A 22,876-nucleotide genomic window follows, 5' to 3' on the forward strand; every position below is an offset into this window, starting at 1 on the left:
GGGCTCTACCACTTGAGACACAACACCACTTCCGGTTTTCTGGTGGGTAATTGGAGACAACAGTCTCATGGCCTTTAGTGCCCGGGCTGGCTTTGAACCATGGTCCTCAGATCTCAGCCTCCTAACTAGCTCGGATTACAGGTATGAAACACTGGTGCCTGGCAGACTAGGCATTATTTTTAATTCCCAATGTTCTAATGACATGACAAAATGGCCAAAAATTAGAGTTTGGTTTTTGTTGAGTGGTTTGAGATTTTCTTCTCCTGACCTGTTGAAACTTTTTCAATCTTCAATGAGGCTTGAATATTGCACACAAGCTGAAGATACTACTTCTGTCTTACACTGTGACATAAATTAATGTTAATCTATGAATATACATTTAGTATGAGATGGTGAGGGATTTTTGCTGAAATGTAAAGAGGTTGTTAAACAGGTTGTTACAAAACAAGGCTCACGAGGGCTCACTGCATCACTAATTATTTGGCTGTTAGAGTAAGTCCTAGGATGAACAGACAGAATTGTCAGACAGAGCTTATTGGGACTGTTAGGCCCACAAACAAAAGACAAAGGAATGGATTGTGCTAGCATATGCCAAGATCATATCTTCACTCAGGAGAAGTGTGATAAGCCAGATTGAGTTTCTCCAACATTCAGATATTGAAGCTCTCATCCTCAGGACCTCTGAATGTGACTGTATAGTCATCTACATCCGTGAATTCAACTAACTGCAGATGAAAAATATTCGAAAAATAAGTCTGTACTGAAATTTTTCTTGTCATTTTCTAAGCAAGACAGTTTAATATCTGTTTATGTGACATTAACACTAATGATTTGAAGCATACAGAAGGCTGTGCATGAGTGCCATGTGAATATCACAACATTGGAACCAATCTCCTAAGGATCCAAAGATATGATTATTTGGAGAAAGGATGTTTAATGGTTACATGAAGCTATATGGGTGTGTCCTTGAACAGTCTCACTGAAGTCCTCATAAAAGGAGACAGGGAGACAGAATCTTTTCCTTGGCTAGAGTACTAATAAATACACCTGGATTTCTGCAGCTTGGTTGGGCTACAATCTTGTTTCCTCCTGGATGAGTATTGTGGGAAAATTGCTTAACTTCCTTTTATCTAAGATCCTTCACCTGTAAAGTGGAAATGTGTTCCTACTTCCTAGTGTTGTTGGAGAATCAAATGAGCTAAATTACACAGAATGCTTAGTAGGTTATCTGACATCTAGTAAACACCTAGTAAATGTTGGCTGCTGTAAATTGAACTTAATCTATTTGAATGAATGATAACAGATTTATGGGTTTCACAAGCATAAGGTGCTAGTTGCCCTTGAATCGTTAGCAGATGGTATCGAATAGCCCTAAGAAAAATAGGTATTAACTCTCAGTGCTTAGACTCATCCAGAATGCTAAAAAATACAGATTCCTAGGCTGCATTCTCAGAGATTCTGTTTCTATAAATGGGAGTACAGCCTAGGAATTTGTCAAGTTAGTAGGCACCTTTGGTAGTTCTGTTACAGGTGGTTCTCAGAATACCTTGAATAATGCTAATCAAATACCTAGCCAAGCACAAGGCCCTGAGCTCAAACCCCAGCACCACAGAAAGAAAGAAAGGAAGGAAGAAGAAAAAAACTCTAGTAAGGGCTATTAATTATGGTAACTGCCATAACTTTCTAACCATAAGTATGATTTGTGTCTGAAAGTAACTTTGGCCTTTCTTTGTGCATTAGTAAATGGTTGCAGAACCATACTAAATTTCCTCAAAGTTATCTGCCACCAGGTGCCAGCTGACCCTGAAATGAGGGCCATAATAACAGTGAATGTAAATAATGGGTGTAAATGTACATAAAAATTATCTGAAAAGTAATTTCCATGTACAATTGAAGAAATTCTGTATTAGACATAGTTCCCAATTTATCAATAGGAGACTATTCCAGGTAAGAGTGAATGGTTCAGGGCTCCCTTCTTGCCTGAAAGAACTGAGTTGAGGATGGATGGAGAGGGAATAAAACTGGTTATATGGCTTGTTTATCCAGAAAATAGTAGGTCAGCTATGCAAAGTAAGTTACTCTCCCTGGAGCTCCTGGATGCAAGCAATTCTTCTGTATCAGCCTTTACAGTAGCTGGAAGAACAAGCATACAATATTGTGTCAGCAACAAGGTCATGGGAGGGACTTGTTTGTTTAGAAAGCCAGAGATCTGGAAGAACAAAAGAGCTGTAAAAGTGCTGATTGGTTAGAAGTGCTGGAGAAAGTGTAATCTCAACTGAAAATGGGTGGTTTTGTATGGAGCGTGGCAAAATCAGATGATCCCTAAGGCCAGAGTGAAGAGTGAAGTTTGAACCTTGAAACTGAAAACTTCAATTATTGTACTATGAATTCCTAAAATTCGTTTACCTGTCAATCACAGGTGTTCTTCATGGCTGAAAGTTCTTTCTCATTGGTCATGTTGCTATGGTAAGCAGCAACTGCTCCAGGGGCTGGGGGTTGAGGGTAGAGTGAGAATCAGAGGGGTGGGAAGTTCCAGCCCACACTGATGTCACTGCTGAGGAGCAGGGCCAAGTGTAGTGGTGCATGCTTGTAGTCTCAGTTAGATGGGAAACAAAGGTAAAGGCTGAATTTTCAGCCTGCATTGTCTTCATATGTATTAAACTGTATTCAGCTGAACAACACCGACAAGCAAAATGTGAGAACCAGAAGGGCAGGAAGTCCTGCCCCCTGCTGACATCACTGCTAGGGTGGGGCACACTACATGTAAGGCCTGAGGAGAGGAGGGAGAGGACCAGGCCTGGAAAAGTGCCAAGGGTTGCAGAGAAGAAAGAGCACCACATCAGAAGCTCATGAAGCAGAGCAGTGCCCAGGCCTGCTGAGGAAAGAGAGAGGGAGAGACTGAAGGGCACACAGCAAGAGGTTAGGTGGGAAGCCTGCTGATAAGCCTGCTGAGAGGCCTGCGGGGAGGAGAGGAAAAACAAAACAACAACAAAAAAAACTTGGCCACTTGAAAGTTGCAGCTGCCCCTCGTTTTGAGGTAGTCCAGCACAAGGCAGTTGCAGACTAATGTAACTCCTCTGTCACCTTTAACCATGCTTTTGTGGACTTTTTTACCTTCAGGTCACTGCAGTTGGAGGCCCCTGTGAGATAATCCATCTGGAGGGCATCCGGCTTTAGTTCCTGGAAATCACCTCCTAGGTGAGTGTCTCAGCCTTCAGGGGATGGCCACTGAGAGACATTTCTCAGCCCTGAGGTTCTCTGAGTCTCCCTTGAGCATATGTTTCCCAAGGATCAATGTGGACAGGAGTCATTTGGAAACCCTCAGGGAGGGGTGAGTCTGGGTAGGTCTGCAGCCCTCCATCTGGGGAGGACTTAGTGGAAGGCGGCATTATTTCTTTGACAAGTCATCTGGAACATGTGGGACAGATGGGTTTAGTATCTATGGCTACTTGACTGTATGTGTTTGTTAGTTCTGTGTCCTGTATACTTCCCTACTTACGCCTTTTTTCCAGGATGAGAAAACAATGTCCTAAAGTTCTTGTAAACAGAACTATGACTGAAAAATCTCCCCTAGTGTTACAGGATAGCCCAGGAGAAGCCCTTACTGTGTGCCATCAGTGCCTCTGATGTTAACTGCTTCCCCCCCACCCAATATCAGAAGTGGTTCCTTGTCCCAGCCTTAGGTGGTACCACCCCCTTTACTACTTCTGAGACGGGCACCAACCCACAGGAGAGACTGTGTGCAGACCCCCTTTCATGCATGTTCCCTTTACCACTAGTGACCTGTATAGCTGGAAACAACAAAATCCCAGGGACTCATCTCCTTATTGGAGACCGTGTTCTTCACACACCAGCCCACCTGGATAATTGCCAGCAGCTTCTACAGGTGCTTGTAGAAGAAAGGGAGGGCATCTGACACAGGGCCTTGAAGGCAGCCCTTGGACTGCAGGGCTCCTCCACTGATGATCTAATCCAGTTGGAACAACCATTTCCCCTTACTCCCCCAAGCTGGGACTGCAATAGCGATAGAGGTAAGGAGGTGCTTACCAATGATTGCCTGACTCTGTTAGCAGGGATACAGGCACCAGCTAGGAAGCCAATTTATCTAAGGTAAATGAGACTGTATAGCTCTCCAGTGAGTCCCCCACTGCTTTTCTGGAATGTCTCCTGGAGGCCTATAAGACCTATATGCTTGTAGATTCTGATGCCCCAGAGTTGAAGAGCCCTAAATATGGCCTTCGCTACCCAGACAACCACAGATACTAGAAAAAAAGCTTCAAAGGTTAGCGAGCTTTGAGGGAGAGGTGTTATCTGAGCTGGTAGCAGTCATCCAGCAGATGTTTGATAACAGAATCCCCTGGAAGAAAAACAGAATCCCCTAGAAGAAAAACAGCTTACAAAAGGTGGTTCAAGTTTTAGTAGCAGCATTAGGGCAGAAATCAAGTGCACTTTAGAGAAAAAGAGGCCAAGAAAAATGAGCAGGAAAACTACAGGCTCAAGAAGACTTCTCTGATGGGGAATGCCCAGGAAATGGAAAGAGCATTAGGCAGAAAAACAGAAGAGCTAAGCAAACAGTTGAAAGTTCTGTCACAAAAATGCACCAAAGTGAAGAGTAAGAAAGAGAATCAACTGGAGGAAAAGGCCAAACAGACTGTGAAGATCCTCACCACACAAAGTCTAATGCAGAAGCAGCATGTCCTAATGGAACAGGTGGAGGTGCTGAAAGTGTCTGAATAGCACCATTGAGAACTTAAAGGAGGAACTGAAGAGCAAGCAAAGGTGCTGTGAGAAGGATGAGCAGGCTGAGCAGTAGCTGGACAATCAAAGGAACTCTTCTCTGCCCCATGCAGTGTTGGGGGCTGAGTAACGCCATTTGAATAACTTTGTGCTGAGACCTGTAGTAGGGGTAAACAAGTGGACCTCTTTATCCTGCCCACCTGTTGTGCTGATAGGCTCCGGCACCCAATATAAGGAGGGAGTTTTAGAGAGATTCCTGCCTTGAAGCTGCATGGCATTTCTGTTCATGCTCCAGAGAAGCAAGGCTGAGTGCGAGAGGACAGTGGGCCCTCTCCTCTCAGGGCTTGGACTGGTTGGGGGTGTTTTTCCCCATCCCTCCTCAAGAGGGACTGGGGATGAAGGACCCTGACAATGCAGAACACATGCAGGTTAAGGAGATCTTTGAGATGGAGGTTGGGATCATAAAAGCGAGCTTGAAAAAAAGGAGGTAAGCCAAAATAAAATGGAATAAGTCTCCAAGCTCCAGACTGAGATTGAGTACTAAACAGGCATTAAATAAATTAGAAACCCCTGAGGTTCAGAGAAACCCCTGAGGTTCAGAGAAACAACTGAGCTGATCAGACTGCTTGAGAGGCCATCCCCAATGGACCCTCTAGAGCTACTAGTCATTAAGATTAAAAAAGAGGGGCCAGGAGTTTGGCCTAGTGGTAGAGTGGTTGCCTAGCATATATGAAGACCTGGGTTTGATTCTTTGGTACCACATACAAAAAAAAAAAAAAAAAGCTGGAAGTGGTGCTGTAGCTCAAGTAGCAGAGCACTAGCTTTTAGAAATTCTAAGGACAGTGCCCAGGCTCTGAGTTCAAACCCCCAAGACTGGCAAAAAAAAAAAAAAAGAGGCAAAAGAAATAGTGGTAACAAGAGTGAAGACTGCACTTGGATAAAATGGTTACAGGTTAAGCCTTCAATGTCTGTCTATATCTGGTTATTTGTCACCCTGGTAAATTGTCCCGGGCTACTGCCTGAAACAGTCTTGAAAACCACTGGGGCTTCAGCTTGCCAAGCCTATGTAATGTACTGGTCTATGTAAAAGCAGCAGGATAGATGGATATTCATCCCTCAGGTCTGCTGGGGCAGACCCTTGGTTAGCCTCACCCTGTGAACTTGGGGAAGTGGAGTTCATGGAGGAAAAGCCTGGAAAATATGGGTATCAGTATCTCTTAGTACTAGTGGACTGGTAGGCATTCCCCACCCCCACAATTGAACATTTTAATGCAGAAACTCACCAGGAGTTATTCAGCAGTGTGGTTGGCATAGCACTTTTCAGAAAATATTTGATTTTAATGAAGGTCAATATAACATGATACTGATACTGTTTTGGTTTTTTTAATGTATTTTATTTTGGGAGTGGTGTAGAGAGGGGTTACAGTTATATTTGTCAGGTAGCGGGTACATTACTTGAATATTTATACCCCTTTCCATGTTTTTCTCCCATTTTCCCTCCCCAACCCGCTCCCAATAATCATGTTTTTCACCTTCCCTTTCCTATTTCAAATAAACAAACATGTATATATATATATATATATATATATATATATATATACAATATACGAGGTACCAGTCAGATACAGTAACAACATGAGATAAACTGAAGGGGGTAAAAGAGAAAATAGAACATGAGATAAACCATAGGGTGGGGGGAAGAGAAAATAGTACATTAAGAACAACAGTCACAAAGAGAAACCTCTTGTTTTCCATATCCTAAAGTTCATTTCTTTAGCTTCATCCAATATAACCATATGTACTTGGCTTTTGAGCCATTGTAATCCTCTGCTAGGAGAATCCTAGACGTGTACTAATTATTACAAATGAGGGAAATCATGGAGCCTGTGTTTCTTTGGGTCTGGCTTACTTCACTTAATATGATCTTTTCCAAGTCTTTTCATTTCCTTACAAATGTGGCAATGCCATTCTTGTAACAGCATAGAATTCCATTGTGTATACATACGACATCTTTTTGATCCATTAATCTACTGAAGGATACCTGGGTTGGTTCCATATCTTAGCTATGGTCAATAATGATGCAGTGTACAAGGTTGTGCTAGTAGCTTTAGTATGTCCTTGTTTGTGAAGATTTGAGTAAATACCCTAGAGTGAGATTGCTTGGTCACTGATAATGTTTATCTTACACTTTCAAAGTGAATTCCTTAACATCTTTAACAGTGTTTAGGTCTTACTGGTTTTGCTGATTCCCTCATTTGCAGAACATTTACTATGAAATCAAAATGAAGGTTATTGACAAAAAGAGGGCTATTGAATTTGTAGCCTTGAGCCACATGTGTCATGGTAAGAGTAAGTATGTATTTCTCTGATACATAATTGTAACAAGGGTGTGCCATATAAATTACGACTCCTGGGTCAGTGTCAGTTTTATTAATGCAAGTATTTCTTTTTTAATGTATAGATTCAAGCCAAACCAAAGTGAATCTTTCAACATAATTTTTTTTTTTTTGCCAGTCAATCCTGGGGCTTGAATTCAGGGCCTGCACTCTTTCCTTAGGCTTTCTTAATGCTAGTGCTCTACCACTAGAGGCACAACACCACGTCCAGCATTTTTCTATGTATGTGGTACTGAAGAATTGAACCTGGGTCTTCATGCATGCTAGATAAGCACTCTATCACTAAGGCCAAACTCCCGGCCCCTCAACATAAGTCTTGGAAGACTTGATATAGGCAAGTGTTCTTTTTTTAACTTTAAGCAGATTTTAATTAAATAATATAAAAATCTAACCAGTTTAAAAATATATATATTATGAATGTTAGGTTGATGCTATGTTAGCAATGAACAAACAGACCACAAAGTTGTTTCCTGAAATGTGACTCAAAGATATTCCTATAAATGCTACAAGCTGTTTTTAATCATCTTTAGAATACTAATACCAGAAAAAAAAATCAGTTTAGTGGCTAAAGTATTTAAAGCTTTCTTAATAGTTTTACAGATTTTATGCTTCCCTAAATATTTCTTTAAGAAAACCTTTCTACTTAGGTTGATAGGTTGATAGATTGTTGATAGACTAAAATCATAATCTCAGCCAAAAGTTGGCAATACATTTTTGCATCCATTTATATTACATAGGTTTTCAAGAAACCAATTCTAAATACTAAATGTGCAATTCTAAACACTGAACATGCAATCTATATGCATCCTACCATTCTTTGAGGTTAATGTAGTTTCATTGATATACTTGAGGTAGTTATTTCAGGAATCTACTTTGTGATAACTACTATTAAAACACTCTATTCCTCTCCCTCTCTCCCTTTCTGTTTCTCATTCTAAATACACATAAAGTGATTACATGCTGCTATAGTATATATGTAATCATAGCTCATTTTCTTCATATAAATAACATATAGTCCCCCTGCCATGACATTACTGATTACATACTTTTGTATTGTTTCCATTTCTTAAGAGTTCATTTCATAAAACATTTTATATGATCGTATGCACATAATTACGGATCCTTTGCATAGTATTCCTTACCCATATTTACAATGATTTTTGCTACTATAATTTTAATCCACCTTGTGCTGAAATGTTTTAACTCAACACTGCTTTCCTATTGTGTCAATGTCTTCATATTTGTACTAATTCTCTGCCTCCCAGAACCCATTCAGGAAAGTGTGTAATATAAGGAGCCCAAGCAAGTTTGTGCATGACTGACTGATTCTGAGTCCTGTTCGTTAGTCTTGTGCAACTTTGACGGTGTTACTTCCTCACTGAGCTGCAGTTTTTCTAACTGTAAAACAGGACAGATGACTTTCACAGTAATTCTCATAATGAAATGGGAATTAGTCAAGTTTTCAATAAATAGCTGCTATCCCAAAGTGAGAAGAGTTTGTCCTATTTGCAAGATAAGCCCAATAAATGGATCAGGGTATGATAACTGACACTCTTTAAAAAAAAAACCAAAAACCTCTTGTTCTTGAATTTGCATATATTTTAGTAATATGAGAGGATTTCATTATAATTCTATACCTTTATACAGCGTATTTGCAAAGAGTCAACCTGTCCAATATACTCCCTTATCCATTATTCTCCTCCCTCTTATTTCAGTATAGATAGAGATAATAGATATTGAAATGATGCATGATGCATAATATATCAAGATATTTATCAATTTATATAATTACCAAGATTATATATATATTTATATATCATGCACTTTAATCTGATACCACTTAGTATTCTGTCCTTTCTCTCTTCTGCTTCCCCCACACACACAAATAATCCCACTTTTAAAACTTCATGTCGTGGCCTGGGAGCGTGGCCTAGTGGTAGAGTGCTTGCCTAGCATGTGTAAAGACCTGGGTGTGATTCCTCATACATAGAAAAAGCCAGAAGTGGTACTGTGGCTCAGATAGAGCTTTAGCCTTGAGAAAGCACAAGGATAGTGCCCAGGCCCTGAGCTAAAGCCCCAGGACTGGCAAAAAAATTCATGTCCCATTATCGTCACCATTATCACCACCAACGCCACCACCACCATTTGCATGACACTCCGAGAAGCCAGAAATTTCCACGTCCCAACAAATTGCTTCATTTTATATGAACTTTCAAGAAGATCCCACAGATGAAAGTGTTTTAGTGGAGAGAGGGGAAGTTGGCTAGGAGATGGCTTGTGCTACAGCCCAGGAGTAGCCTCCAAGCCTTTCAAGACCACAGGTGCTTGCCGCCCTTCCTTAGTACTTGAGAAGTTGCTCGAGCACTTCGCCGTTTGCCCTGGGTAAAAGAGAGGATGCGAAGTCCAGGCTTTCAGTTTCGGGTCACTGTAAGCGTCTGGCTTTCTTGTGAAGAGCATGCTGTGTCCATCTGTTTAGGAATCTGTAAATGTATATGCTCATTGAAAGATTGTTTTTCTTTCCAGATAATTCAGTTCTTTGTATAATGGTTTATAGTGGTTTTGTCCCAGTACTTGGACGGCCACTGTCTCTTAACATTTTCTGCTTAAGATTGGCATTGTACCACTTCAGCCACTGCTCCACTTCTGACTTTCCAGTGGTTAATTGGAGGTGAATCTTCTCTGCCCGGGCTGACTTTGAACCACGATTCTCAGATCTCAGCCTCTTGAGTATCCTAGGATTACAAGTATGAACCACCAACTCACTCCTATAATGGGGTTTTGAGAGCATCATGATTTTTTTTATGATGTTTAAATATTCAAAGTTCAGATTCTACTTCTATCCTGCCATTCTGAGGAGGTCGCACCCATATAGCTGTTGTTCAGCCAAACCAGCCAGGTTAGGCTGTGGCATGAGTCACCTTTCATTGCTCTCTGAACTGCTTTCTCTTTCACATTCTTGTATTTTTCCAGTAGATAGCTCAGGGAGAGTGGGCACCACTTCCAACAGCTGCCACCGAGTGACAAGCAAGGCTCAGAGATGTCGGAAATCCTTCGGGAGCTGCTGCGTGTGTCTGAGAAAGCTGCCAACATTGCCCGGGCATGCAGGCAGCAGGAAGCCCTCTTCCAGCTACTCATTGAGGAAAAGAAAGATGGAGAAAAGAACAAGAAGTTTGCAGTTGACTTCAAGACCCTGGCTGATGTACTGGTACAGGAAGTTATAAAACAGAATATGGAGAACAAGGTAAGAAAGGTCACAATCAAGGTTAACTAAAACATTTACCACTATAGTTACTGTAGTTCTTTCTCTTCATTGCATAGCATGCCTTTTATCTCCTGAATACAACTAGCATCTGGGATTCAGATAAACACTTTGGTTCCCCATCTTCCTTTTGATTGGGATATTAATAAGATGTTAATTGTAGAAAACCTTTAAAGTTTGGAAAAGCAAATAAAAATAAGAATCACCCATAATTTGAACACCTACAGATAAAACATTCTCTCTAGAATCTTTCATCTGTTGGAGTTTCCTCTTAGTGTACTACATGTTTTCTAGAACATATGTGCTCAGTAATGTATGTTTTCTAGAACACATGTGCTCCTGATGCTACTACCACTAGACATGTTCTGAGAACATGTGGGTGGGGGTGGGGGTGGGTGTGGTGTGTATGCGTGTTTATGGGCCACATAATTGATTTCCACAGAAACAGGGGTATACTATTTTGTGACCCTTTTTTAAACTTTGTCTAAGTCTCATCTTCTGTATTTTTGTTGTTTTCATTTGCCAGGCTAGGGCTTGAACTCAAGGCCTTGGAATTGTGCTGGTCTCACAGGGACTTTTCTGCCAAGGCTAGCTTCGAACTATGGTCCTCAGATCTGAGCTTCTTGAGTAGCTAGGATTACAGGCATGAGCAACCAGCACCTGGCTCAGATCACGGTTTCTCTTCTTTCTTCTTTTGTGTTCTCTTTTCTTTCTTGTCAGTTACAGGGCTTGAACTTAGCCTGGGCGCTGTCCCTGAGATTTTTCCCCTCAAGGGTAGCACTGTACCACTTTGAGCCACAGTGCTACTTCTGGTTTTCTGGTGGTTAATTGGAGAGAAAAAATTATTTTGCTGCTTGGGCTTGCTTTGAACCTGCCTTAAGTCTCAACTTGTGGACTTAATCCTTGTTTTAATGTATGCCTTAATTATGGGCTTGCAAGTAGATAAAGCCCCCAATTATTATTCCACTAGTAAAACATCATCAGAATTGATTCTAAGAATCTTGAGCTAACTGGAGAATATAGTACTCAAAAGCAGTAGTAGCAGTACTGATAATATAGTACATGTTTACCATGCACGTTTGCCATGTGCTATACACATTCTAGGGCTTTAAGCATACTGTTTAACCCTTAAAACAATTTGGTGAGGTAAGAACTATTATTCCCTATGCAATAGATGGTAAAATTATGGCACAGAGAGCTTAAGTAACTTACCTGAGATTACACAACAAATGAATACTAGCACAAGTTTCTGATACAGGCAAACCTCTCATATTTAATTGCTTTGCAGTACTACATTGCCTTTTATGTGATACAATGTCACGCTTTTAAACTAGAAGTTTAGGGTGAAAGCATTGATATTTTCTACAAATTCCTCCAAATTCCAGGAGTCACTTAGTAGCATTTGAGTGAAATCTTGACTAAAGGTAAATAAAGTTTTACATTCTATTTTTATGTCCTATAATATGTGGAACCAATAAACTAAATGAGGCAACTTTGTTCCTATTTGTTGTTAAAATTCTGAGTACAAGGATGGTCAAGAAATTGACAGTCATTTTTATGTGTATTGCCTTAAAACATTATAATGAGTTTGGGCAATTATATTCTCTCATGAAACTGAAAGCTATAGTTGATGAATATCTAAACATTATCTACTTGGGCTCTCGAATGATCCTATCTGATAGGGTGTTCAAAACAAGTGTTTAAGCAAACTTTGAACTGAGTTTCAACCCTCAATGAATGGGTTGATTGCCCACTTCTTTTAGTGTGTACTCTTACAAAAGAGAAAGGGGGGAAAAGCAGTTATATGATGATGAGCTCAAGTATTTGATTTCTGGCTTTTATTCTCTAAGAGCATCACATATGTCATAACTGAAAACTAAAACCCATGCCTGCTTCCCAGATAATATTTGTCTGTTGTGGCTTCTAAGATGAACTAATACATTGTTTAAAAAAATAATTCAAGCTAGGCTCTTGTGGCTTACACCTGTAATCCTAGTTACTCAGGAGGTTGTGATCTGAGATTTGTGGTTTGCAGCCAGCCTGAGCAGGAAACTCCACAAGACTCTCAAATCCAATTAATCACAGAACAAGCCAGAAGTGGTGCTGTGGCTCAAAATGATAGAATGCTAGACTTAAACAAAAGGAGCCCAGGGAAACTGCCCAGACTCAGAGTTCAAGCTACCAGGATTGGCAAAAAAAATAAAATCAACACTTGAAAAAATATAATTACAGCTGAGGACGAGAAGCAAAATGAATTGAGAAGATTCTTACTCAGCTTCCATTTACTTAGTCACACTGATTCATGAATTAAACTTGCATTTACTTAGCCACACTGATTCATGAACTGTTTTTTCCGTATCACCTTTCTAAGTTCAAAGCTAATGGTATGTACAGAAACCTATCTGAAAGTTTAAATGTTATCCTCTTAATCTCTTCTGTCAGGTAAAACAGGATATTGTATCAATAATATTTACTTGTTTAGCTTGCTAGAGTATGTTCTTCTGTAGGGTAAAACAAGATATTGTATCAATAACTTGTCTAACTTGCTAGAGTACGTTCTTTTTTTTTTTTTTAAAGAGTAATGATTCTGCAGAACCAATAAGAATTTCGATTTCGATGGTTGACAGAGCAGAGGGAAATGAGAGATCTACCATGATGTGAACTTTCTAGAAGGGATTAGAATCTGGGAACCACTTGAAGATTAAGCACTAAATTGAGATAACTTTTCTATATTGAGTTTGTTTCTAGAATTGGAATTTTCTGAATTTCAACTCTTAATTGTGCTACTTAATTGGAAATATAAAATGCAAATCTGTTCAAATTTGAATTTGGGATGTTGTTGCTGTTTTTTATTTTTTATTGTCAGTGTTGTATAGAGGGGTGACAGTTACATTCATTAGGGAGTAGGTACATTACTTCTTGTGTGTTTTGTTTCTTTTTTTAACTCATACTCTGAATTATTCAGTTTCCAGGCTTGGGGGAAAAAATTTTGGGAGAAGAATCCAATGAGTTTACTAATGATTTGGGTAAGTATGAGAAGTTTAATGTATTTTTGTAACCTAATTATCAGTGATATTCTAATCTCCAACTTATGTCATAAAAGTAAATGCATTTTTGGAAGCCTAATCTCCAGCTTACACCATGAAATAAATAGGTATTTGAAAACCTGTCAGTGCAAACAACATAATATATTGGAGTTTTAAGCTTCATTTGTGCTTTGCCTCAAAATAGTGTAGCATTTAAGTTTAAGAGACAGGAGCTTTTGGAATAAGTTAGCCAGTCCACATATCATTTTAAATATAAACTGGTATAATAATATATTTATGACATAACATTTGGGAAAATTTCATGACCTTTTGGGGAAGGTAGTGGAAGTTATTGACGTCTGTCTTTCTGAGATACAACTGTGTGCATCTATACAATTTTCAGGCCCTAGATTTAAGCCAATCTGTGGGTTCCCTATAGTACCTACGGGCCTTGGCTCTACATGGACAGGAGTCATGATGTTGCAAATGCTGTGTCGTCATTTCTATGGATCTCAGAATCCTTGCAAAAGTACTCAGACCAGCTAAAAACTTCAGGTACCAAGGTTTTTGTATGATGTGGGGTATCTTCAGGCAGGGCTTCAAGTCTTAGGCTCCCCTTATCCTCCCATTTCATTCTCCAGAATAACCGGGACTACATGTGCATCACAATTTCTGTTTTTCTTTTCAGAACAAATTTAGTATTAATTTGGGGGTGGGTGTTTACATAATTGTAGAAGACTTAAGACAGCCTTAAGCACCAATGTGACAAAGATCACATTTACAAAGGAAAAACTGAATTTCTAGATTAAAGAAGATTTTAAGTTTCTTTCACAGACTATATATATTAAGATGAACTTGAGGGGCCAGGAGTTGAGCCTCATGGTAGAGTGCTTGCTTAGCATGTATGGAGACCTAGGTTCAATTCCTTGGTACCACATTCATAGAAAAAGCTGGAAGTGGTGCTGAGGCTTACATGGTAAAGCTCTAGCCTTGAGAAAACCCAAGAACAGTGCTCAGGTCCTGAGTTCAAGCTCTTGATGGACTTCTGTGACACTTATCTGGAAGACAATCTCATTTAAACTTCAGAAAGTTAAAAATAACTCCCAGAAGAACCTGGCTCAGTTCCTCATGCCTGTAATCTTAGCTAATCAGGAGGCTGAGATCTGAGGATCAAAGTTCAAAACCAGCCCAGGCAGTAAAGAATGGGAGACTTATCTCCAATCAATCCCTAGAAAATGGGAAGTGGAGCTGTGGCTCCATGAGTAGGGTGGTATCCTTGAGCTGAAGAGCTCAGGGACAGGGTCCAGGCCCAGAATTCAAGCCCCATGACTGACAACAACAGCAACAAAGACTCCAGAAGGTGAAAAATAACTCCAGTGATTAACTCATAAGAGATACTCATTTAAAATCCTTTGACTACTTCACCAATGAAATTTTAATGTTTTATTATCTGGAAATATGTGGGCAAAAGGCATTGCATATCCATTTTCCTGTTGAAAGTATAGAGAAAGGAAGAGTTGAAGGGAAAAAAAACTATGGTTGATAATGTAAGGGCAGACCGAATGAGCAGGAATTTAGAGCCAGGAACTCACTGGCCAATTTTAAGTAAAGGATTGATATGAATGATGAATTCATTTGAACAATCCATGGCTTCAAGTAAGCCCAACGTAGTACTCTATATGTGCAGTTAATAGCGTATATAATTTCCCAACTTTAACATTCTGCTTTTATTTGAATTTAGGTTATGCAAATCGAAGAGACTGTATCTTACTGGTTCAGAGTATCCCTCTACTTGGAAATACAACCCAGTGATAAAGAGTACTTAACTAGCATGTGTGAAGCCCTGAATTTGACACTCCACACACATATAATAAACATATAAAATCTAGTGTCATTATAGTAATGGCTTCACACTGTGCTTCCCAAACTTTACGGATCAAACCATCATCTGAGGGCCTTATTATAATTTAGTCAAGGTGAGGTCAAGCCTGAGTTCTGAACTTCTGGGAGGTAGGAGCATGACTCTACGTATCTAAAAGGCCCTATATCACCCTTAATTTTTAGAGTTCCCAACCTTCCATTACTGTCACTTATTGTTCATGTTGATTCATCTGTATTTACCAGCCCTCTTCTCTCCCTTCTCCGAGGCTGGAAGCCAAGCACTCGGAGACACATGTTTAAAGTGATAGCAAAACACCTGGGCTTGGTAACTGATGTCATCTAGAAAGCAGCTTTGCTCACATCCTGCTTCCAGGGCTATTTCTACATACATCATTTTAAGTTAGTTTTACTACGTTTAAGAAATATTACTGAATATACATAGTTTTTAGTTAAAAGTTATATCTTGGGGGGAAGTACAAGCATTTTAGTATGTTGATAATACCCCTGTTTTCAATAACATACTCAGACATGAACACAGTGATACATGTATCACTTTTGCTTTTTGACTTTCACTATATGAGATTTAGAGAATGGGTCTCTGGGTTCTCTTAAATTGTATATGAAGTTGAGTCCATGTACACATTTTTAGGGGGAGCAGGAACAGGTATTTGATTCATGGAATTGGCCTTCTCTATTGTGGTTCTGTGAGGCCACCAAGCATGGGTGGCTTTGTGAAGCTCCCCAGGTGACTCTGGCTGTGAGCCAGCTTTAGCAGCCACTGGGTAAGGAAAGACTGCCCTCAACTAACATATCTACACAGCTTTTATGTGTCCCTAAAAACTCCTCTTCCTTTCTGGTCTTTCTTACTTCAACTCCTAAAATGTAATTGTTTTATTTTCTCTTGGCTCTAGGGGAGACAATTACTGTGGAACTTTGTTCAACCGAGGAAGAAACAGCAGAGCTTCTTAGCAAAGTCCTCAATGGCAACCAGTTGGCATCTGAAGCACTAGCCAAGGTTGTTCATCAGGATGTTGCCTTTACAGACCCGACTCTAGAGTCCATAGACGTCAACATTCCACAGGACATCTTGGGAATTTGGGTGGATCCCATAGGTAAGTTCAGGGTAATAAGTTTGCTGTTTGCCTTTGCTTATGTGTCCACAATCCTTTGTAGAGGAGCTTGAAAGATTAAAAATTAGGGAATATAGAACTTGTGGGTGGGGAATGAGTTGAGAAGGAGAGGAAGAGAGAGACAAAGGAGGGGTTAATGATATTTGGCAAGAAGTTACCTTTCTATGTAACTGGAACCCCTCTGTATATCACCCTGATAAAATTATAATTTAAGAAATGAGGAAATAATAACTTTTGCTAAACATAAAGAGCTGTCTTGGGGTAGCTTATAAAATAGTTCATACAAATATGAATATTGGGGGTTTTTTGTTGCTTTTGCTATTGGATTTTATTTTCCAATTTTAAACACTATGAGCTGAAACTCTATAGAATAGTCTCCTATATATGTTCCTTCATTTCCCAATAAGTGTTAATGAGGCAAGAGTTTCTTTTAAGCTAAATAAAGACAATATGATAAATGATAAATGAAAAGTTTGTCAGTCTGGGTTACACAAAAACTAAAGAGTTGTTATTTTATTGCTTATGTTTTATTTTTTGACAATTCAATACAGGTGATATGCAAAGGTAAACTCTGATTGGTTACAAAATTGATAGAAGGAAAAAGCTAGACAGGACGACAAACAATCTGTATTCATCCACCTTTACTACATGTGGTTTTAAAAATGTACATTACAATTTCTTAAAATCCAAAAGAAAATTTTAAAACAAAATATTTTTTTGTCAGTCATAGGGCTTGAACACAGGGCCTGCGCATTATCCTGGGGCTTTCTCAAGGCTAGAGCTCTACCACTTAAGCCACAGCACCACTTTTGGCTTTATTTTTTTTATTGTCAGGTTAATGTATAGAGGGATTAGTTAGTCACCAGATAGTAGATGCATTACTTCTCACACATTGATACTGCTTCTCATGTTTTTGTCCCCATTTCCCTCCCCCTGCCCTTCCCATTCATTCTCTTTTCCCCCTTCCCTTTCCTATTTCAAATAAACAAATAAAAGTATATACAATTTACCAGGTAAGAAAATCAGATACAGTAACAATATGAGATTAACAGTAACAATATGAGATTAACCAAAGGGCAACAAAAGAGAAGAGAAATAATGTAGTACATTAAGAACAATCACTTTGGCTTTTTCTATGTATGTGGTACCAAGGAATCAAACCCAGGGTTTTGTGCATGCTAGGCAAGCACTCTAACACTAGGCCACACTCGCGGCCCATAAATTAAATTTCAGTGCACTATTATGCAGCTTAGTTGACATAGACAAACTGTCTTACATTGTCTCCCATTGTTTTTGTCATTGTGTAATCAAAATGTATTTCTTTTCCTCCTGAAAAGCAAATGGGAGCTCTCAAAGCAAGGACAAAGTTAATTCACTGATTTTTAAGTAATGATGTGAACATTTAGATCATTTTTAGATCATTGAAAGTTGGCATATCTTCAGTGGCATTAAGAGAAAAATGAATCAAGCATGAACTCTGTGCATGGAGTTTTTCATCACTGGCGGTCCCTTACCTGAAACCTTACACATCTACTTCACCTTTCAGATTCAACATATCAATATATTAAAGGTGCTGCTGATATTAAATCCAACCAAGGCATTTTTCCCAGTGGACTTCAGTGTGTTACCATCCTAATTGGGGCCTATGACATACGGACAGGAATGCCACTGATGGGCGTCATCAATCAGCCCTTCGTGTCACAAGACCTAAATACTCGCAGGTAAAATATGAACATTCCCGTGGCTTTTTCTTTTTTGCCTTTTCTTTTTAGCACTTGTAACCTCAGCTTTTCTTTTGTTGGGAATGTCACCTGCAGGCATTCCTGTTGGAATCATTGGGCTGTTGCCACTGAAAGACTGCTTGTGAAGTTTTATGGGTTCTGGATTTGGCAAAATTTTATTTAGAAACTAAAAAAAAAACATGTTTGAAGAAATCATGGCTTTATAGTTGTATATAGCAAATATTGTTCCCTGTGATATAGCAAGTATGTTCCTTGTTTCCAGAGTACACTTAAAACTAGATAAATAGAATGGTGTGAACAATCACTCCTAATATATTTTGAAGATAGATGCCATCACTGTACTGCTAAAGTTTTGTATGACTTTAAAAGAAATTCATAACAAAATGTGCATTATCCTATGAGAGGAATGATAGGTATGGCTAGGATTGAGACCTGAGTACTTCTCCTCAAAAGCACTCTGTGTATCACTTCCATTTCTGCCCCTGCCTTACTGCCTGCATGGAAGGTGGCCAGGAATTCAGCTGTCTCACCTATGGCTCATGTTGAGATTTTGATGCCAGGGCAGAGCGGAGTCTTGAGTAAGAACAGCACCTTCGGGGCTGGGAGTTTGACCTAGTGGTAGTGCTTGCCTAGCATGCACAAAGACCCAGGTTCAATCCCTCAGCACCACATACATACAAAAAAAGCCTGAAGTAGTACTGAGGCTCAAGTGGTAGAGCTCTAGCCTTGAGAAAGTCCAAGGACAGTGCTCAGGCCCTGAGTTCAAGCCCAGGACTGGCAAAAAAACCAAGCACCTTCAGTGTTTTCTGGTTTTGTCCATTCAATACATCATAGTTTTCCAATCTGTATGGGTTTTTATATTGTATTGAACTTGGAGTGGTTGCAGGTGAGAACAGATTTTATGACTAATAAAGTTAGTCATAAGTTCAAGATGTTTTCCCTCTATCTCTGGTTTCTTCCAAATCAAAATATTTTAATCTTGAAAGGCTCATTTAAGCCAAGCATGGTGGTGCCTGACTGCAATCCCAGTACTATTGTGCATGAGTTTAAGTCCAAGCTGGGCATATAAGCAGACACTGTCTCTTTTTGCCAGTGTTGGGGCTTGAACCCAGGGCCTGAGCACTGTCCTTGGGCTTTCTCAAGGCTAGAGCTCTATCATTTGAGCCACAGCACCACTTCTAGCTTTTTTGATGTATGTGGTACTGAGAAATTGAATCTGGGTCTTCGTTATAAGCTGGGCAAGCGCACTGCCACTAGGCCAAACTCCCAGTTCCTCTTTCTCAATTTTTAAAGAAAGTCATTAAGAAATTAAAGAACTGGGACAGTATATGGACATACTTATGTCTTAGAATTAAAGGCGATCAACTGTTCTACAGTCTCTGAAGTGAGACTTCGTGAATGAGAATGCAGCCTCTACCACTTATGAGCTGGGTGTATCCCAATCAAGTATTTACTTTCTGTAAGTCTGTTTCCTTCATTCCTGTAAGCAGAACAAATTACCTAATATAGAGGATACATTAAGCACTGAAGAATGAAAGATGTTGTTGCTGAAAACAATAGCATTAACAATAATGAGTAAATCTTGTTTCATGTTAGAAGCAAAAGTAGATCTAGTAAATATGAGAGGATGATCAAATGATGACAAAATTGGGGCAGAAATTATGAGAAGCCAAGCATAATGGTACAAGTCTGTAATACCAGCTAGCTGCAAGGACTATCTCAAGCTTGAAGCCATTCTGTGCAAAAGGAGGAAGAATTTGACAAAAAATAATTTTAAAAAGAATGAGTAAATATATATGTGTGTGTGTGTGTGTGTGTGTGTGTGTGTGTGTGTGTGTGTGTGTGTGTGGCTGGAAGCATAGCCCTAAGGATATAGTCCTAGAGTACTTGGGGCCAATCCCTAGTCCCACAAGTATTTTAAGAGATTTGACTTTTGATTCAAAGTCTATTCATCTTTTTCCCTCTTAAAACTTAAATGCCAAAAGCAGCAATTTTGCAATGTTTCTGGAGGCCAGAAGTGCCATAAATATTTTAGTATTGCCCTGGATTGATAGGATAATTGCAATAACAGTGGAAGCAGCCTTCTCTGTAACAGCACAGCTGTTTTCATGTAAGGAACTTTTCTTTCTTTTAAATATGGAACACTTCACGAATTTGTGTGTCATCCTTGCATGGGGCCATGCTAATCTTCTCTATCATACCAATTTTAGTATATGTGCTGCAAAAAAAGCACGCAGTATAAGGAACTTTTCACAATGAAAAGTTACCTACTTATCAAAATGAAAAGTTATCTGTTTCTAGGAATAGACATTAAAACTCATTAGGTTACAGTGAACTGTGTGTGGGTTTTTTCATTCCCTGTCATGAGCAGCTTGCATAATAAAAAGCAAATGTGACAGTGGACTTCACTGATGGAAACTTTTCTTGTGCAGCTGGAAAGGACAGTGCTACTGGGGCCTTTCTTACCTGGGGACCAACATCCATTCCCAGCACGGCATCTCAAAAGGCAATGGCACGCAAGCGCAGACGGCAAAGGCCAGCTCTGAGGCAGAATCCACCCAGCCCTTCTCAGCAGTCATCAGTACCAGTGAGAAGGAGACCATCAAAGCTGCACTGTTGCGGATATGCGGGGATGGCATATTCCGGGCGGCGGGGGCCGGCTACAAGAGCCTCTGTGTGGTCCAGGGCCTCGTTGACATTTACATCTTTTCAGAAGACACGACATTCAAGTGGGACTCGTGTGCAGCGCACGCCATACTGAGGGCCATGGGTGGGGGAATAGTAGACATGAAACAATGCCTGGAGAGAAATCCAAAAGTAGGGCTGGAGTTGCCACAGCTACTGTACCATGTGGGGAATGAAGGGGCTGTGGGAGTAGATCGTTGGGCCAACAAGGGAGGCCTCATTGCATATAGATCCACCAAGCGCCTGGAGAGGTTCCGGAGCCTCCTCGTCCAAAACCTTACGCTTTTGGAGAAACAGACTTAGAAAAGGTTTGGGATTTCAATGTACAATGTAACCCAGACTCGACCTGTACCCCATTATCACTATCGTTTGAAGATAGTTTTGTCCTAGGATGGCTGACATTCTTATTCCTCTTTTGAGGAGCATTTTTCATTATGTGTAAATGATGTTAATTTCAGCTCACTAATGTCATTCATACAGCAGTGAAATTGAGATATGATATTCTTACAGTGAATGCTGGGTGGTTCATATTGCTTGAAACACATGGATGTGGGAAAATAAAGTGCTGGTTAATTAGAAAAATGACTCAAAGTGTACTGGTTAATTAGAAAAATGACTCACGTCTATGGTAAGAGCATTGCCCCTGAAATATCTAAAATAGTAGATTTCAAGAGGAGTTCCTGTGAATTTTGTTTCCTGTTTTAAAAGGAAACTGTTTTGGCCCAGGGCAGCACATTTTAAAGTTTAAATTTATATGATGTTAGTAATTTCACGAATAATCTTCTTTTTGAGAATATCCTTTTGCTGGGAAAGCCTGAAACTCTATGGGTTCCCTTCCAAACTGGCAGAGACAGCAAGGGAGTTAGAGATGCGGGAAATATAGAAGGAAGCAGGGAAGAAAAGAATGCCACATGTGCACATGCTCATAAAACATATACTTGTTTCCTGGAGGTAAAAGGAGAAGGGGTGGAGTAAAGATTTATAGTATTACCTAGTTACTTCACCAGAAAAATTAGAGGTAGGCCACATATACATATACATCATGCTACATATACAAATGCATATATATACATATAAATTTTGGTGTGTAATATCCAAGACAGTGCCTGCAATATACAACATAAGTCAGGGACATCTTTAATAGTCCCTGGTAACTCCGCTAATTCTTTCTGACATGTGTCCTCTAGGGGCTAATGGATGTTTCTACAGCACCTCTATTCTACAATTATAAGTAAGCATTTTCTTCTAGTTTTAATTTTTAAAATTTAACTGAGGAGAGTCATATTCATGTTACTCAATGTTGATGCTCTGAATTGTGTATGCATTTTGGAATGACTATCAAGCTAAAATGTATCATCTCAGAATATATTTTATAGTAAGAATACTTAAATCTCTAAATTTTCAATTATTCAGTACATTGTTATTTATTGTTTGGAGGTTGTAATAGATACCCTAAATATATATAGTCGGCTTGTCTAGTTGAAATTTTGTATCCTTTTGCCAATATCCTAACTCAAAAGTATCTTTCTCCACTCAATGGTGGTTTGTATGGAACACCATTCTACTTCTGAATGTGACTTTTAAGATTCTATAAATTTGTGAGCATGGAGTAGTTTTCTGTGCTTTATTTCACTTAACATAATGTCCCCCAAGCTCATCCATGAGTCACAAATAACAGGGCTTCCTGCTTGTTACAGCTAAACAGTCTTCCATTGTATATATACTCCACATTTTCTTTATCAGTCCATTAGGTTAATTTCATTTCTTGAGTACTGTGAATTCTAATGTAATCAACTGAGGAGTGAAGTAGCTCTTTGACACAGAAAGAAAAAAATAGCATTTCCTAAACCAATACTTCTTAGTATTTTGTAGCATGCAGAAGTTGCAGTGACTTCTTTAGTGCTAGCTTTTAAAAGTGTAAATTGAGCTCTGCTTGTATATTTTGGTCACTGAGGTTAATGTGAAGATACAGTTCACTCTTTACAAAACACATTAGAAATGAATGCCTAGGCCCCCCACT

The 22,876-nt window shown here is 39.4% G+C and overlaps 1 protein-coding gene and 1 non-coding gene across 2 annotated transcripts; one reads left to right on the top strand and one right to left on the bottom strand.

The window, feature by feature from the left end:
* Positions 1–10,118: 10,118 nt before the first annotated feature.
* Inpp1 (inositol polyphosphate-1-phosphatase) lies at positions 10,119–21,904 on the top strand. The gene is made up of 5 exons (XM_090354484.1): positions 10,119–10,374; positions 13,358–13,418; positions 16,211–16,411; positions 17,976–18,150; positions 20,604–21,904. The coding sequence occupies exons 1-5, from the start codon at positions 10,171–10,173 to the stop codon at positions 21,157–21,159; spliced, it is 1,197 nt and encodes a 398-aa protein (XP_090210610.1). The 5' UTR covers positions 10,119–10,170; the 3' UTR covers positions 21,160–21,904.
* LOC150048552 (U6 spliceosomal RNA) lies at positions 20,302–20,404 on the bottom strand. The gene has a single exon (XR_016539170.1). It is a non-coding gene; the product is annotated as a U6 spliceosomal RNA (small nuclear RNA).
* Positions 21,905–22,876: the final 972 nt, after the last annotated feature.

Source organism: Megascapheus bottae, chromosome 21 (assembly GCF_031878675.1).
Source record: "Megascapheus bottae isolate mThoBot1 chromosome 21, mThoBot2.hap1, whole genome shotgun sequence".
Taxonomy (NCBI): Eukaryota; Metazoa; Chordata; class Mammalia; order Rodentia; family Geomyidae; genus Megascapheus; species Megascapheus bottae.

Coding starts and splice junctions, on each gene's coding strand:
- Inpp1 (XM_090354484.1), top strand. CDS start 10,171: ATGTCGGAAATCCTTCGGGAGCTGCTGCGTGTGTCTGAGAAAGCTGCC. Junction 10,375..13,357: donor AACAGAATATGGAGAACAAG/GTAAGAAAGGTC, acceptor TGAATTATTCAG/TTTCCAGGCTTGGGGGAAAA. Junction 16,412..17,975: donor AATTTGGGTGGATCCCATAG/GTAAGTTCAGGG, acceptor TTCACCTTTCAG/ATTCAACATATCAATATATT.